At 43.4% G+C, this 17,720-nt stretch overlaps 1 protein-coding gene across 1 annotated transcript in view; it reads left to right on the plus strand.

The window, feature by feature from the left end:
• The window catches only part of kiaa1109 (KIAA1109 ortholog), a 244,713-nt gene that overhangs the window by 84,004 nt on the left and 142,989 nt on the right, over positions 1 to 17,720 (plus strand). The window contains exons 32-35 of the mRNA XM_056296251.1: positions 637 to 757; positions 7,085 to 7,234; positions 7,880 to 8,007; positions 15,669 to 15,871. Of these exons, the coding sequence (XP_056152226.1) occupies positions 637 to 757; positions 7,085 to 7,234; positions 7,880 to 8,007; positions 15,669 to 15,871 (602 nt within the window). The remainder of the gene's footprint in view (positions 1 to 636; positions 758 to 7,084; positions 7,235 to 7,879; positions 8,008 to 15,668; positions 15,872 to 17,720) is intronic.

Raw genomic sequence — 17,720 nt, forward strand, 5'->3', positions numbered from 1 at the left:
TACAAATAAATATATATTTCCATCCATTATCCAAACCGCTTATCCTGCTCTCAGGGTCGCGGGACGCTGGAGCCTATCCCAGCAGCCACTGGGTGGCAGGCGGGGAGACCTGGTATTTATTTTTTTAATATAAAGATTGATTCTCAAGCCTTACCCTGCGGATCGGAGTATCGATACTTTGGTATTGAGCCGCCCACCCCTACTGGCAACAGTAGCATATATTTGCTTAAATAGGGTTTATGTGATGTGGTCAAATCTGATCTTGACTACAACCTGCACCTTTCTCCTCGCCTTCTTTGCAAACATGTCTAAAAATGTAAAACATAACTTAAAAATAAATCAGCATTTTGGAGGATGCAGCCATATTGTTTGAATAAAACCTTATTGGAATTGTCAACGGAAAAAACTTGGGAATTTTCCTTATAAACGTTCAGTTTGAGCACCCATGTTGTGGAGTGTCGATCGAACTGTACCATGTGAGCATAGACATCAGGCTTTGGCCGAGCAGAACGGATCATTTAAACATGTAATGTGAGTTAATGTGATGTACAAGATTACTTAACTTCTACAGTGTCTGCACGGCTTTAGGTTAAATACTTAACTGAGGACTAAATACTGTAATGGTCTGTTTTTAAGGTACATTGAGTCCATGGTCCACTTCGCCAGTATTCGTCATCCTGCAGCCATTCTCGATGATCTGCATGGGAAAGTCCTCAATGAAGCTTATCAGATCAGCAAGTCCACCGTTACTGAGTCTGTAAGTACTTTGATGCACAAACCAGGAAGACAAAAAATGATGGTATCGGAGCACACCTTAATATATAGAGGATTTCTGTTTAGTTGCAAAAATCAGTAGGTGACAATGGATGCCTTGCAGTATAGATACTGACAAGTCTATCAAACTCAACTTGTTACCATTTCATTTCATTTTCAGTTTAACTTAAATCAAAATTATGACAGATCACAGTAAAAAAGTTTGAATTAAATCATCTCATTTTGATAGTGCTTGGGGCAAATTATTTTCAGCTTATCCATATGTACATTTTTATGCTGCTTATCAGGTCAGGGTTTGAGTTGCAGCCTGTGTGGCTGAGCTGCTCAGCAAGGCAACCAAGTGTTCGTACATCCGGAAAACATTACGGTGCTATCAGGAAGTTGGATGGTCATTCCCTCTTAACATAGAGGCCAATCAAAGAGAGAAGGACAACAGCTGCCTAAGCATAAACCAGTGGTGATTCTGTATGTGGTGGGAGTGTTGGAGTAGTTGAGATGCATATTTTCCAAACACTGGTCTCAGTTGCTTTCAAATCCCAAAACACACTGCACCAGAAATTAGTCCACCGCAAGGATTGGGTCCCCCGGTGCAAACAGAGTAATATAGTGTACGCTGTTAAGTGCCGGGTAGGGTTGCCGTGACTTGTACATTGGGGAAACCAAACAGATCCTGGCAGAGAGGGTGGCACAACACAGATGAGCTAACATGTCAGGCCAGGACTCCACAGTCTACATCATCTACAGGCCAGTGGCCACTCTTTCAAGCATGAGGATGTACACATCCTTGATAGGGAGGAACGCTGGTTTGAACAGGGAGTCAAAGTGGCCATCTATGTGAAAGTACAGCTGTCGCCGTCTTACAGTGCTGTGATTGCAGGTATTCCACAATCATCTGTGAATAGTACACATGGCCATTGTAACTCTAGTTAATGGTCACGTCAATTTGCATATTAAACTGATCATTGGTTGCGGTCGTTATGCAACTGTGCTGTTTATAAGAGTGGGGATACCTGCAGTCAGTTGAGACTGGAGACATCACTTAGATGAGTGATGAAACATTTCTCCCAATAAACATGTCCAGATGAACTGATTCAACTTTCTGGTATTTCCTAACCTGGATTATAGAGCACGCATAAGGACATTATTAAGCTGCAAGACAAAAATAAAAACTAGAACAAAGGAGTAGGGTTTGCACACTGAAATGCTCCCAAAAACTAATTTATTCAGCCAAGTTTCTATCAACAGAGCTTCCTCAGGCAAATGTGAGTGGGTAAAGTTGGTATTAGTTGTAGGGGTAGTAATCAAGCTAAATCATTGTCACCTGCTGGTCAGCAGGGAGAACAATCACCACAAGATGGCAGTCACAGGAGTGCACACAGTCATCCTGAAGAAGGGAAGGAGATAAGAAGGAACAAGCTAGAATCCAGAACAGTATATAGAAAATAGCAACATAAACATAGGTGTATACAAGGCACTGCAAAAACATTCAAGAAAGCATACAAAATTGTAAAATAATAATAATAATTAAAAAAAAATCCCCAATAATTGGCAAAGGGGCAAAAGGCAAAATATAATGTAAAACTAAGGAGAGATTTTTTATGAAATCTCCCTCTCCCCCTTTTCCGGGTGGTGTGTGTGTCTTCCTCAAGCTCGGGTCCTCTACCCGAGGCCTGGGAGTTTGAGGGTTCTGTACAGTATCTTAGCTGTTCCTGGGACTCCACTCTTCTGAAAATAGACCTCAGATGTTGTTCCTGGAACCTGCTTGAGCCACTGTCCCAGTTTGGGGGTCACAGCCGCTAGTGGTCCTATTACCACTGGGACTACTGTGGATGTCACCTTCCACATCTTATCTAGTTCTTCCCTCAGCCCTTGGTATTTCTCTAGCTTCTCATGCTCTTTCTTCCTGATGTTGCCATAGCTTGGGATTGCTACATTGCTATTGACGTCTTCTGCTGCTTGTCAGTCTGGAACTTGAAGTCCCACAGGATCGTAGCTCTGCCATTCTCAACCACCTTTGGCAGTGTCTCCCATTTGGACTTGGGACTTCCAATTTGTTGAGAATTTTTCAGGCTGTACCATGGATTTTCATTAAGTCATGGCGTTAGCTGGGCTCTTTAAGGATATGAACCTTCTTAAGCTATTCCCTAGTAGTTTTCATCTGTGTTTTGGTTCATTGTTCTGTTGGAAAATGAATCTCCACAGAATAATCCTTAAATGCAGACCGCTTACTGACTGAATTGGGTTCTGCCTAAGGGTATGGCTGTTTTGGCTCCATCCATGTTGTTCTTCATGACAAAAACTTTCCAGTCCCTCTGGCTGAAAAGAAACCCCATACCGTAATGCTGCCATTCCATGCTTGATGGTACTACATGGATGGTGTTATGTTTGGCTTTGTTTTGTTTGCACCAAACATAATGCTTTGCTTTCAGGCCAAAGAGCTCAATTTTGCTGTCATCAGAGCTCGGACCTCACAGTTTTCCACAACGTCTAGAATTTGTCACATGACCTCTAGCAAACTCCAGGTATGACTTAATCTTTGTCTTTCTTAGAAGTAGCTTCTTTCTAACCACTTTCTGAAAGAGGAAGAATCTGTGAAGTGCTGAAGGGATTGTTGATCTCTGGACCATTTCTCCCATGTCAGTCAAGGAACCCTGTAAATCTTGAGTGTTCTGGCTGGTGTCTTTGTCACTTCTTCAACATTTGCCCCTTTTGTGCAGTTCCTCCTAGTAAGGATGGCCTGATCACAGAAAGGAAAAGATAAAAAATAAAACTTATGTAAAAGAAATAAACATTTATTTTAAAATTAATCCTTACCAACCATTTTTCCACATCATCCCCCCTACCTCCCTCAGCCCCCACTCCTCCACCCCACTTCACCCCAAGGAGTGCTACCTGAACATACTTTTTGATATTGACAGTTTTTTTTAGTTTTAAAGAGGTCTAGTGATAATACACTACTCAGGTTTAGAACAGTCAGACGTGTCCCCCCTTTCTGGATTCTCCATAATTTTGCAATGAAGTCTGGCGGTACAAATGTGACATTAATAGTTGGAAAGCTCTGCAGCAACCCACCCACCATAATCAAGGTTGGATACTATTAACTGCTGCAGGGCACATATGCACAAACCTAAGTATGTTTTCTTTCCCATAATCTGTTGTTCCGGTTCTCTACCAGAAAATGGTGCATTGCTCCTTCTGGGTTGGGGATGAGTTGTTGCCTCAAGTGAAAGAGTTCAAGTATCTCCGGGTCTTGTTCACGAGTGAGGGTAGGATGAAGCAGGAGATTGACAGGCGGATTGGTGCAGCATCAACAGTAATGCGGACGTGTACTGCACTGTTGTGGTGAAGAGGGAGCTGAGCCGGAAGGCAAAGCTCTCAATTGTCGAGTCATTCTTCATTCCAACCCTCACCTATGGTCATGAGCTTTGGATAGTGACCGAAGGGTGAGATCATACAAGCGGCTGAAATGAGTTTCCTCCGTAGAGTGTCTGGGCTCAGCTGTAGAGTTAGGGTGAGGAGCTCGGACATCTGGAGGGAGTTCGGAGTAGAGCTGCTGCTCCTTCGCATCGAAAGAAGCCAGTTGAGGTGGGTTGGGCATCTGATAAGGATGACTCCTGGGCGCCTTCCTTTGGAGGTTTACTGGGTACGGCCAACTGGGAGGAGACCCCGGGGTAGACCCAGAACTCGCTGAAGGGACTACATGTCCAATCTGGCCTGGGAACGCCTTGGGATCCCCCAGGAGGAGCTGGAGGGCGTTGCTGGGGAGAGGGACGTCTGGAGTGCCCTACTTAGCTTGCTGCTACCGTGACCTGACCCCAGAGAAGCGGCTGATGATGAGATGAATGAATGAATGAATGAATGAATTTGTTGTTGGCATTAAGGTGGCTATCCTATTTACCTCTGCAAGCTTAAGCACTTTTGTTCTTAACTGAGGACTTGTTGGTATCCTCACATCTGCCATGGATGACTCCTGAGTAGGATAAAGCCAGCCCCAAATGTGGCACACTGCATAAAATTAAGCCAGGATATAGTCATTTAAAATAGATTTCACATCCACCAATGCTAGCTGTTTTTCTTTTCTCTCTCCCACAGAGAGGCAATGTTCCACCTTCCTAGAACAGGCACACCCAGGTCTGTTTTACCTAGATCTGTTCAAATCCTTTCACTATCCAAACCCCCAAAGCCTTTGTTGTGGACAATGAACCTTCAAGGCCACATTGCTTTTTTCTGTGATATGTTAAAAGATGGGTATAGTGAAAAGTCCCCTTTTCTGCAATTGGTGCTGTTTAATGGCAATTTGGGTCAAGAAAAATACACTGGGTTCATGGATATATTAGTAATGTACATCTTTCGTCCTGGCCTTATAAGCAAAATGCCTGCTGAATTGTTACCTTTAAAAACGGGGGCTTATGAGTTCGTTGGTTATGTAAAAAAGTTCAGTTGGATTTCAACTGGCTGAAAGTTTAGATGTAGTTATGCTATGGAGACAGATAGATGCTGATGCTGTAACACTGTTTGATGCTACAGCTAGAATCTGTTACAGCCCATCCTGACTTGACATGATACAAGCCAGCACTTCTTTTGTTGATCGTTGTCACTACTTTTCATTAATCTGTTCTGACCAGGTCCATATGACAGTTTGCTTCGTTGAGAAATCCCTCACTTTGACTCTATTTGAGCAACGTTTCACTTGTTCCAGTGGAAATAATAGGAAATAAAGTTAATGCCCATACAGGATGACTGGTTCCTGGTTTTGTGAATGTAGGACCCTGTTGGACCCTGTCTTGACATTTTGATGAGCAAAATTGCCAGGTATTCACTCGCTCACATTATGGTAGGAGCTGGTGTTAGCTACAATAGCTACAATGACCGCATCTGGTGTGGGAAGATGACTGCGTGAATTCGCGTTTGCAGCGGCCTCACCCAGTACCGTCCATGCAGTGTCTTTGTCGATGTCTGCGTCTAAGTTTTGTCTTCATTTGATGGCTTGGAGAGCTGGTGCTGAATCGGCTGGGAGAGCAGGGCAGGCTAAGCTAACTGCTAGCCCATGCAGACCGGCAGTTTCAATAACACCGAGGGCGGTCTGGCAGTGGCCTCACCTAGCATTGACTGTGTTTTTGGTGTCGTCGTGAGGACTGTGGGGAGGTGTGTTGAGGGTGTCTGGCTGGGAGAGCGGGCGCTGAATCGGCTGGGAGAGCGGGGTGGGCTAAGCTAGTTAGCCCATGCAGACCAGCGGTTCTGACAGTCATCCTGGCTGGTGTTCATTCTCTTGGACAGTGATTTGTTGTTTAGTTTTGATACATGTGTTGGTTTGGATATGTGTGTTCTTGTGGTTTTTGGATGTGTGTTTGTCTTTGTGTTGTACTGCTGTGGGCTGGGGGAAACGGATGTTTCGTTTCATTTCGTGTACGCAAGTGCATGAAGTGAAATGACAAAGTGTTCCTGATTCCGGAAAAGAGTGTTCCTGAATAGCTACAAACAGCATGACAGTTTGTTGGACTTGCCAGCCAGGTAATAGATACATAGACTGTAACTGTCGTAAATTATGCCAATCTCCTGTTCACTAACATCCTGCAGTCCTCCAGTAGGAGGCTTATCAAGTTCATGTTCATGTTCTGGATCCAACTCTGGTCCAGCTCTGGCTATTTTTCATATGGCTGAGTAGCTGCCATATTTTGAAAGACACGAGCTAACAGTTGTTAACATGCCAATGTATGAATCCATATGGATAGGTTTTTTTGCCTGTTGATCAAAATTTGAATGGGCGGGGGCATCTGGATAGTGTAGCAGTCTGTTCCGTTGCCTGCCAACAGGGATCACCGGTTTGAATCCCTGTGATATATCCAGCTTGGTTGGGCATCCCTACAGACACAATTGGCCGTGTCTGCAGGTGGGAAGCCGGATGTGGGTATGTGTCCTGGTCGCTGCACTAGCACCTCCTCTGGTTGGTTGGGGCGCCTGTTCGGGGGGGGGGGACTGGGGGGAATGGCATGATCCTCCCACATGCTACGTCCCCCTGGTGAAACTCCTCACTGTCAGGTGAAAAGAAGTGGCTGGTGACTCCACATGTATGGGAGGAGACGTGGTAGTCTGCAGTCCTCCCCGGATTGGCAGAGGGGGTGGAGCAGCGACCGGGATGGCTCAGGAGAGTGGGGTAATTGGCCAAGTATAATTGAGAAGGGAAAAAAAAGGGAGGGGGATCCAAAAAAAAAGAAGAAGTCAATCTCGTGTTTTGACTAAATTGAAAGTGAATTGAAGCCAACATTGCTGCTGAGTTACTGCTGTGCTGTTTCTGTGTTGACAAACCTAGAGCCAAGCAGTAAAGCACGAGCCAAAGCTGTCCAAGACAGAGGGTGCACCGCCTGGCTCCCTCAACATTCCTCATGCCCAGACAGACTTGTCCATCAAACCAGATAACGTGAAAATCAAGGGGCTGCAAGCCAACGTTTCCATCCCCAAGGTAAGACTGCTCGTGTGTCTAAGGTGGAGCCAGTGGTTGTCCTCCACATGGGGCCTCTTGTAAGGACATACATGGGATGTGCCCTGTCAGAAGCAGCGATGTTGCTCATATTATGTTATGTAGAAGAAACAACACATGATAACACTTGGTGTAGGTTAATTGTGTACGTTAATGGTTCTATTGAAAATCATCCTTTTAAAGATGGAATGTGACATCACATCAGTGAAATATTAACCTTTTTTTGGGCAATATGCTACAAATATTTTGCCACGTAAAGTTTTGTAAGATTTATATTTCTAGCCACTAACTTTTTCAGTGGTAGGATATTATTTATATCTAGGGAGGCTCTGTTGTGTACATTATGTTGAACAAGCTCACTGTCTCACCTTCATTTGAGCACTCTGAAGCAAACACCTCTCACTTGAAACTTCTCATTTCCGCTAATGACACATGTACCTGCTATCTTGCCACACCGCCATCAGCTGACTGTTCATTTCTTATGCCATTAATTAACATTACCTGCTTTTGTTAAGGATACATGGAAAACCTGCCCCTCTCTTAAGTAAAGTCACTGTCAACTAGTCACAACTAGTCTGGTGTGTTTTGGCACTGACAGCAGCTTAGTTTTGTTCTCGTTCCTTCCAGGTGAACCTCTGCCTCCTTCAAGCGTCTGTGGAGGAGGGCTCACCTTCCTGCTCAACCAAGTGTGTCACCCACATGTCTCTCGTGGCGCTGTGCTTTGACAGGATTGCCACCCAGTTCCGAATGAACAGGTAGTGCTTCTCAACCCCTCTATGTTACCAGCTCCCACTATAGTGTGGTCAGTGTAACCTTTGTGTGTGTGTGTGTGTGTGTGTGTGTGTGTGGGCGGGCGTGGGCGTGGGCAGGTATGTGTGTGCACCCTCTTTCTCCTTGTATGCATATTATGATGTGAAAACCAGCAGAGGACTATGAAAGTGGAAAACCTAGTATCTAGATACTAGTATCTGCACACTGGTATCTAGACACTAGTATCTAGGCCCTAGTATCTAGACTCTAGTATCTCGACACCAGTATCTAGACACTAGCATTTGCACACTAGTATTTAGACCCTAGTATCTAGACACTAGTAGCTAGACCTTAGTATCTAGACACTGGTATCAAGATACTAGTATCAACACGCTAGTATCTAGACACTATTATCTAGATTCTAGACAGGGATGGGCAAGCTTATCCAGAAAGGGCTGGTGTGGGTACAGGTTTTTGTTCCAACCAAGCAATTACACACCTGTGTCTCCTAATGAAGTTCCTCAGCACAGACTCTACTGGTTGATTAGTGGGATCAGGTGTGTAACTGCTTGGTTGGATCAAAAACCTTCATGCACACCGGCCCTTGCTGGATACTGGATAAGATTGCTCACCCCTGGTCTAGAAACTAGTATCTACACACTAGAGTATCTAGACCCTGGTATCTAGATTCTAGACACTAGTGTCTAGATATTAGTGTCTCTAGATACTCGTGTCTAGACCTCAGTATCTACACACTCATGTCTCTAGACACTATTATCTACACACTGTTGTCTAATATCTAGACACTAGTGTGTGGATGCAGTGCATCCGGAAAGTATTCACACCCCTTCTCTTTCCCCACATTTTGTTATGTTACAGCCTTATTCCAAAATTGGTTAAATTCCTTTTTTTTCTCATCAATCTACACACAATACCCCATAATGACAAAGTGAAAAAGGCTTTGTAGAAATGTTTGCAAATTTATTAAAAATACAAAACTGAAATATTGCATGTACATAAGTATTCACACCCTTTACTCAGTACTTGGTTGAGGCCCCCTTGGAAGCGATTACAGCCTCAAGTCTTCTTGGGTATGAAGCTACAAGCTTGGCACACCTATATTTGGGGTATTTCTCCCATTCTTCTCTGCAGATCCTCTCCAGCTCTGTAAGGTTAGATGGGGAGCATCAATCTTGGTTTCATCAGACCAGATAATCTTGTTTCTCATGGTCTGAGAGTCCTTTAGGTGCTTTCTGGCAAACTCCAAGCGGGCTGTCATGTGCTTTTTACTGAGCAGAGGCTTCCGTCTGGCCACTCTACCATAAAGGCCTGATTGGTGGAGTGCTGCAGAGATGGTTGTCCTTCTGGAAGGTTCTCCCATCTCCACAGAGGAACGTTAGAGCTCTGTCAGAGTGACCATCGGGATCTTGGTCACCTCCCTGACCAAGGCCCTTCTCCCCCGATTGCTCAGTTTGGCTGGGTGGCCAGCTCTAGGAAGAGTCCTGGTGGATCCAAACTTCTTCCATTTACGAATGATGGAGACCACTGTGCTCTTTGGGACCTTCAAAGCTGTAGAAATTTTTTTGTACCCTTCCCCAGATCTGTGCCTCAATACAATCCTGTCTCGGAGGTCCACAGACAATTCCTTTGACTTCATGGCTTGGTTTCTGCTCTGACATCCACTATCAACAGTGGGACCTTATATAGACAGGAGTGTGCCTTTCCAAATCATGTCCAATCCATTGAATTTACTACACGTGGACTCCAATCAAGATGTAGAAACATGTCAAGGATGATCAGTGGAAACAGGATGAACCTGAGCTCAATTTTGAGTGTCATAGTAAAGGGTGTGAATACTTATGTACATGCAATATTTCAGTTTTTTATTTTTAATAAATTTGCAAAAATTTCTACAAAACCTTTTTTTGCTTTGTCATTATGGAGTATTGTGCGTAGATTGATCAGAAAAAAAGGAATTTAATCCATTTTGGCATAAGGCTGTAACATAACAAAATGTGGGGAAAGTGAAGGGGTGTCAATACTTTCCGGATGCACTGTACTAGTGTCTAGAATCTAGATACTAAGGTCTACTAGTATCTAGACCTTAGTATCTAGACACTTGGCATGGGCCTTAAAATATTTAGAACAACATGGACATTGCTTTTTAAAACACTGAAATGTTGAAACAGCTTTTTTAAAACACTCGATAATTTTTTTTTAAACATTGAAGCACTAAAACAACTTTTTGAAATATTGAACAAGTTTTTTATTTGAATAATAAATATTGACACTGCATTTTAACAGACACGTTAGTTAAACCTTGCGAATCTCCCCCACCAGATTTCTCCTTGTCTCTTTTTCGCTCAGAATAGACATTAATTGGGTTAATTTTTAGCGATGTCTATGGGACACTTTATAAACGTGTGTCCCCGACTGACTGAGTGAGGAAGTGACACCATCGCTCGGCCTTGTTCAGCTGTCTCTCAGTTACCTCATCACAGAAAACGTCACTGTGATCTGCACATTGCGGCTTGTGGAACGTGGGCTTATAGTGTTTGAACGATTACTGGGGGGGGGTTAGGGTAGGTTGTAATCTTTCCTCGCACACTGTGCTCGTACATTATTTTTCTAGTTCGCACACATCTCTTTAGTACGGAGCCACATGGAAGGAAAAAAAAAGGATGTACTCTTACGAGATCTTGCAAAGCCTTTCATGTAGTCAGTGTCCTTCCGGGTCGGTTCGCCAACATGGAAACCACAACAGTAGAGCGGTTCATGGATTTGTATTTTGAGCTTGGTCTGAAATACAGAGATATTAAACGAGTGCTTGGCAGTAGGCTCGGGTTTCACATGAGTGAAAGGCAAGAAAGAGAAAACTCAGCGTAAGGGGACATACTCGTCGGAAAGCGTACTCTGACCCGGCGGTCCTTGTCCTTCATGAGCAACCGGCTGCAGTACTCTGGGCAGCTAAGCTTCACGGGTACTGGTGAATGTATGTAGAGAACACGGACTGTGAGTGAGGAAAGAGGATGTGCACTCATTGTTAAAGGAGCTGGATCCGGGGGGGGGGGTCCATTAAGGCCTGCAGGACGTCTCAGACGAAGGAGTTACTTCTCAAGAGGGCCAGACTTCAATTCAATTCAATTCCACTTATTGTCATTAAAAACAATGTGCAGGCCAATGTTAAAAATGAAATGAGGGCTGTGGCTTCACCAAACAGTGCAAGACAGACACAGACAAACACAGCAAACACAGTATAAGATATACACACAAGAAGACCAAAAGCTAAAAATAAGTTAAAAAAGAGCTGGAGTACAAAATATTTTAAAATATCTACAGATATTCAGTGGGTAGCCAGGTTCAGATGGGCAACAGCTTGTGGAAAGAAGCTGTTTTTGAGCCTGGCAGTGCGGGCTCTGAGGCTCCTGTAGCGCCTCCCAGAGCACGGCAGGGGGGAGAACAGTCCATGGTTGGGGTGGGTGGGATCTCTGCTGATGCTCAGACCCCTTCGAAGGCAGCATTTGTGATAAATGTCTTTTATGGCTGGGAGCTGGGTACCGGTGATATGCTGGGCCGCCTTGACGACCCGCTGCAGAGCTTTCTGTTCTACTGAGGTGCAGTTGCCATACCACACGGATGCAGCTGGTCAGGATGCTCTCTATGGTGCAGTGGTAGAAGTTGGTGAGAATTTTGGGGGGTAGACGGGCGCTCCTCAGCCTCCTCAGGAAATGCAGGCGTTGTTGGGCCTTTTTCACAAGGGCCTAGGTGTTTAATGTCCAGGAAAGTTCCTCGCTGATGTGGACTCCAATGAATTTAAAGCTGGAAACATGCTCCACTTCCACCCCATTGATGTGTATGGGGGAGTGGCTGCAGCTTCTAGACCTCCTGAAGTCCACAATCAGCTCCTTCGTCTTCTGCACATTGAGGACAAGATTGTTGGTAGTACACCATGATGTGAGGTGCTCAATCTCGTCCCTGTAGGCCATCTCGTCATTGTTGGTGATACGGCCAATGACTGTGGTGTCATCTGCAAACTTGACTATAACATTTGAGGGGTGAGTTGGCAGGCAGTCGTGGGTAAAGAGGGAGAAAAGGAGGGGGCTCAGAACACAGCCTTGAGGGGCACCTGTGCTGAGGGTCAGGGTGGAGGAGGTGTGGTCACCTAACCTAACAGACTGAGGTCTGTTGGTCAGGAAGTCCAGGATCCAGTTACAGAGGGAGGGGTTGAGGCCAAGGGAGAGGAGTTTGGTGGTTAGTTTGGCGGGGATGATGGTGTTGAAGGCAGAGCTGTAATCTATAAACAGCATCCGGATGTATGTGTTGTTAAGTTCAAGGTGGATCAGAGCAAAGTGCAGGGCAGTGGCAATGACATCCTCAGTAGACCTTTTGGGACGGTAGGTCGAATGTGGGGGGGGATAATGTTTTTGATGTGAGCCGGACTTCATCTGGCATCTGCACTCCTACAATAAGCTGAAACCATATGGCATTTGCATCAGTGGCTGTCTTGGAAACTAGAAAACTAATCTGGCTTAGTGCCGACACTACACTACAGGTAGTGAGCCAGAGTTGATTGGAGGGACTATGTAGAAGCAGTGCAGCGTCTGGGGGGCTGGACTAGTTGTGAGAGGCGAGCTTGGAACTGAAAATAGCTATGCAAAAGTACATCTTTTTTTTTCCAGTGTCCCGTAAGGGGCTCCGTACTTTAGCAAACAAGCAAGTGCATTTATACGTATAGTATATTTATATAGCACATCTCGTACACAGCCATTCAGTGTGCTTTAAACAAATGGTAACACTTTAGTATGGGGAACATAGTCTAAGTAAAAAAACTTAATTACTAGTGAATTAGTAATGATCAAGATGTCAGTTTAGTATGGGGAACATATTCTAAGTAACAAAAACTTAATTTAGAGTAATTTAACACTATGAACACTTGTAGTTTTGTGTGTTGTTATGTAAGAACAGACCATATTCATTAAGTGTTAGTAAGGGAGAATAAGTCTTCTTGTGGTACTACCACCTTATAAAGGCCATGCTAAGCAAAGCATATTGAGATGGTACTGCTAATAAGCAATACTTCTGAGGTTATAGAGGGAAAACTCATAGTTAATGGCTTACTGGTTGTATTATAAGGCCATGCAGAATAAGGCATTAATGAGTATGTTATAATGACCAATTAAGGGCCAATATGTTGCTAATTTGCATGCTGATAAGCACCTAATTAATGGTGACTATGTTCCCCATACTGAAGTGTTACCAAACAAATAAACCAGAAAAGGAACAACCATATAAAATATAATTAAAATAAAAACAAATAGGGACAATCATATATAAAATATAATAAAAAGAGTACATTTGAAATAGTAATTAGAAAGAGTAATATAATTAAAGACATGCACTATAAAAAGAAAATACGAAATAAAAAAGCATAGTCATCCTTGGCATCCTGTGCATCATGTTCTTCGTAAATTTTATGTCCATTATAATTCTGTTTTCCTCTTTCAATGTTGTATTATCTAAATTGCGTGAACACAACATCCATTGCACGCTGTCCGTCTTGGGAGAGAGATCCCTCCTCTGGTGCTCTCCCTGAAGTTTCTTCCTATTTTTTCTCCCTGTTAAAGGGGTTTTTAGGGAGTTTTTCCTCATCCAATGAGAGGGTCTAAGGACAGGATGTTGTGTTGCTGTTAAGCCCACTGAGGCAAATTTGTCATTTGTGATATTGGGCTATACAAATAAAATTGATTTGATTTGATTTAGTCACGTCCCCGCGGGAGTGACAAGATTTACTTCCAGAATGAAAGTGCAGTAGGAACAGGGGCAGATGCGGGTGCAGTACTCACACCGTAGAGCCTGACTGATACCTCGGCTGTCTTTGCAACTTCTCTAAAGGAATGACCCACACTTTTAATAGTCATCATGCTCTGTCCATTTTCTGATTCTATACATTATCATTTCTAATTTATAAATTAATCCCTTTGTTAATTGCCCTTTTCTCACCATTATGATAGCAATATACAACTTCCTGCCATGCAGTACTGTCCAGATATAAAACTTCCTGCCATGCAGTACTCTCCAGATATACAACTTCCTGCTGTGCCATACTGTCCAAATATACAACTTCCTCCCGTGCAACACTGTCCAAATATACAACTTTCTGACGTGCAAAACTGTTCAAATATACAACTTCCTGCCATGCCATACTGTCCAAATAATACTTCAGAGGATGTAGTAACAGACTGTTCCAACACCACTTTTATACAGACAGAGGGTTTGGAAGTAATCATCAGAAGTATTTTATTCAGACAGGGTTTGGAAGTAATCATCAGAAGTATTTTATTCAGACAGGGTTTGGAAGTAATCACCAGAAGTATTTCATACAGAGGGTTTGGAAGTAATCACCAGAAGTATTTTATACAGACAGAGAGTCTGGAAGTAATCACCAGAAGTCTATTATACAGACAGAGGGTTTGGAAGTAATCACCAGAAGTATTTTATACAGACAGAGGGTCTGGAAGTAATCACCAGAAGTATTTTATACAGACCGAGGGTCTGGAAGTAATCACCAGAAGTATTTTATACAGACCGAGGGTCTGGAAGTAATCACCAGAAGTATTTTATACAGACAGAGGGTTTGGAAGTAATCACCAGAAGTATTTTATACAGACAGAGGGTCTGGAGGTAATCACCAGAAGTATTTTATACAGACACAGGGTTTGGAAGTAATCACCAGAAGTATTTTATACAGACCGAGGGTCTGGAAGTAATCACCAGAAGTATTTTATTCAGACAGAGAGTGTGGAAGTAATCACCAGAAGTATTTTATACAGACAGAGGGTTTGGAAGTAATCACCAGATGTCGGGACACTGGGAGGAAGTGTTTGCATGAATTTTCAAAGCTTAATTTACTTCCACCGCTGCAGAACAGCTGCAAGTTATGAACACATTACTTGTTCCCTGAAAAAAGGACTTTCTTTTATAACTCTGAAATTGATACTATTTTTAAGTTTTTGGCTACCAAAACTTTTTTTTTTAAACCTCTGGCAGTTTATCGCTTACCTTTGAACCATTTCAGGTTGTTCGCTGTACTTGGAACAGCTTACATGTCAATAAAAACTGGAAAAATGGGTGTATTGGAAAACTTGTGACAAGGTTTATGTGTGTGTGCACGCGCATTCATATATATATACATCGCTAACCGCTCGACTAAAGGGTCCAACTCGTTAGCCAAGTGCTAGCAAGTCTACTTATCCGTGGTCGTTACAGTACCACCCTCCTTTAGGAAGCGTGTCCCTGCACTTCAGCATATCAGCTCCCTCACGCCTCTGGGTGCACGCGCCTCCGGTGGCCTCACGACCTCGCCATCCCACTTCTGACACCAATGTAGTGAATTCAGTGGGGCTGCTGGGAACTGCCATAGCCGTGACGCAAACTCGAGTCTCCCGCACAATGGATTGCTATGTTAACCAGTCAACTAAAGGGTCCAACCTGTTAGCCAAGGGCCAGCGAGTCTAGTTATCTGTGCATGTTACACACACACACACATCCATATAAACATCTCTTCCCATGTAAAGAGTTTTGGTCATTTGGATGATTTTGCTCTAAGAACACCATTTTACAAGTCAGTCTGAAATTCGAACACACATTTCAATGTCTTTTTGCTCAGGGGTATTGTAGAGGAGACTGCCAACAGCACGGAACATGGCCGACCCTCCGTCATGTTGGACAAATATGCATCCGCCACCAAAATGCAGCCTCAGTCATCGGGCTCGCTACGCTCAAACGCTGGCATTGAGAAGGGCAAGGAAATCGCTGCCCGGCTCAACATCCACCGCATCCACAGTCAGCTCCGAGGACTTGATTCTACAGGTTGGTTTTATCTGTGACGATGGATTTTGTGGGTCAGGGAGAGGTTAGTGCCAAGAACGACACGTCAGACAGTCACATTTATTACTTCTGAAGAGCAATGAGAAAGACACTTGGCTGCTCTGTGGCAGCATTAGTAGACGATGTCTGATGTGCCCCTGGGGATTATGCTTGAATGTTTTGTTATATATATATAAAGCGAGAGTGTATGTTTGTATGTTCACTTAAAACTCCAGAAATACTCATTGTAGAACAAAAAGAAAGGTAGATTAGGCTTCTTACACTGTGAAATTGCAGGTGGTGGTGGGGGACATTTGATCGTTGATGTGTACCATAAACCAACACAGACTTTTAAAATGGTTGGAGTAAATCTTTCTGCTCCGTGTTTCTCACACAGCCAGTTGTATGTAGTTGCCTCCACAACTGGTAGTGCAAAAAAGCTTTCTATCCTAGCGCTAAGTAGTAAGATACGCAACCTGGTTTACCTGGAGGCGTTGAGCACTGAGCGGCTAATACACAGACTGGATAAGAAGCTGAATGGATTGAACAGTAAGACATTTGATAATTTTCGTTAATAACATTCGTTTATTCCACATTCGTTTATCACATGTATAATCTCATACATTATCCTAGATTTGGTTGTTTTGGTGAGAACATTTTCCCCGGGCAACGCCAGCCACCTCTCCTAGTATATACGTGTGTGTGTGTGTGTGTGTGTGTGTGTGTATGTATATATATATATATATATATATATATATATATATATATAGATAGATAGATAGATATATATAGATATGTATAGATATGTATGTATATATATAGATATGTGTATACGTATATAGATATACAAGTTCTAGTTATTTCTCTATAACTTATTTACTGAGGTTTCTCTGTTTTTTTCTTGACCGTTTATGTTTGAGGAGATTATCTTCATGTGAATGAAAGTAGGGGTGTATATTACACAGAATGAGATGTAATATCAAAGCCCCTGTGTGCACAGGCCCAGAAGGCTGAAGCCCCTTTCCCTCTAGATAAATACCTGAACACCCACCAACATCTGGCTTTTGTCCTCAGTGGGGAAGGTTACAGTCGGCGTTCATTCCCAGGACAGATTACTCCGCAGTAGTCATGGGTACTTACCTGCAGTAGTCATGGGTACTTACCTGCAGTAGTCATGGGTATTTACCTGCAGTAGTCATGGGTACTTACCTGCAGTAGTCATGGGTATTTACCTGCAGTAGACATGGATATTTACCTGCAGTAGTCATGGGTATTTACCTGCAGTAGTCATGGGTATTTACCTGCAGTAGTCATGGGTATTTACCTGCAGTACTCATGGGTATTTACCTGCAGTAGTCATGGGTATTTACCTGCAGTAGTCATGGGTATTTACCTGCAGTAGTCATGGGTACTTACCTGCAGTAGTCATGGGTACTTACCTGCAGTAGTCATGGGTACTTACCTGCAGTAGTCATGGGTACTTACCTGCAGTAGTCATGGGTATTTACCTGCAGTAGTCATGGATATTTACCTGCAGTAGTCATGGGTACTTACCTGCAGTAGTCATGGGTATTTACCTGCAGTAGTCATGGGTATTTACCTGCAGTAGTCATGGGTACTTACCTGCAGTAGTCATGGGTATTTACCTGCATTACTCATGGGTATTTACCTGCAGTAGTCATGGGTACTTACCTGCAGTAGTCATGGGTATTTACCTGCATTACTCATGGGTATTTACCTGCAGTATTCATGGGTATTTACCTGCAGTAGTCATGGGTATTTACCTGCAGTAGTCATGGGTACTTACCTGCAGTAGTCATGGGTATTTACCTGCAGTAGTCATGGATATTTA

The sequence above is a fragment of the Lampris incognitus genome, chromosome 16, assembly GCF_029633865.1.
Source record: "Lampris incognitus isolate fLamInc1 chromosome 16, fLamInc1.hap2, whole genome shotgun sequence".
Lineage (NCBI taxonomy): Eukaryota > Metazoa > Chordata > Actinopteri > Lampriformes > Lampridae > Lampris > Lampris incognitus.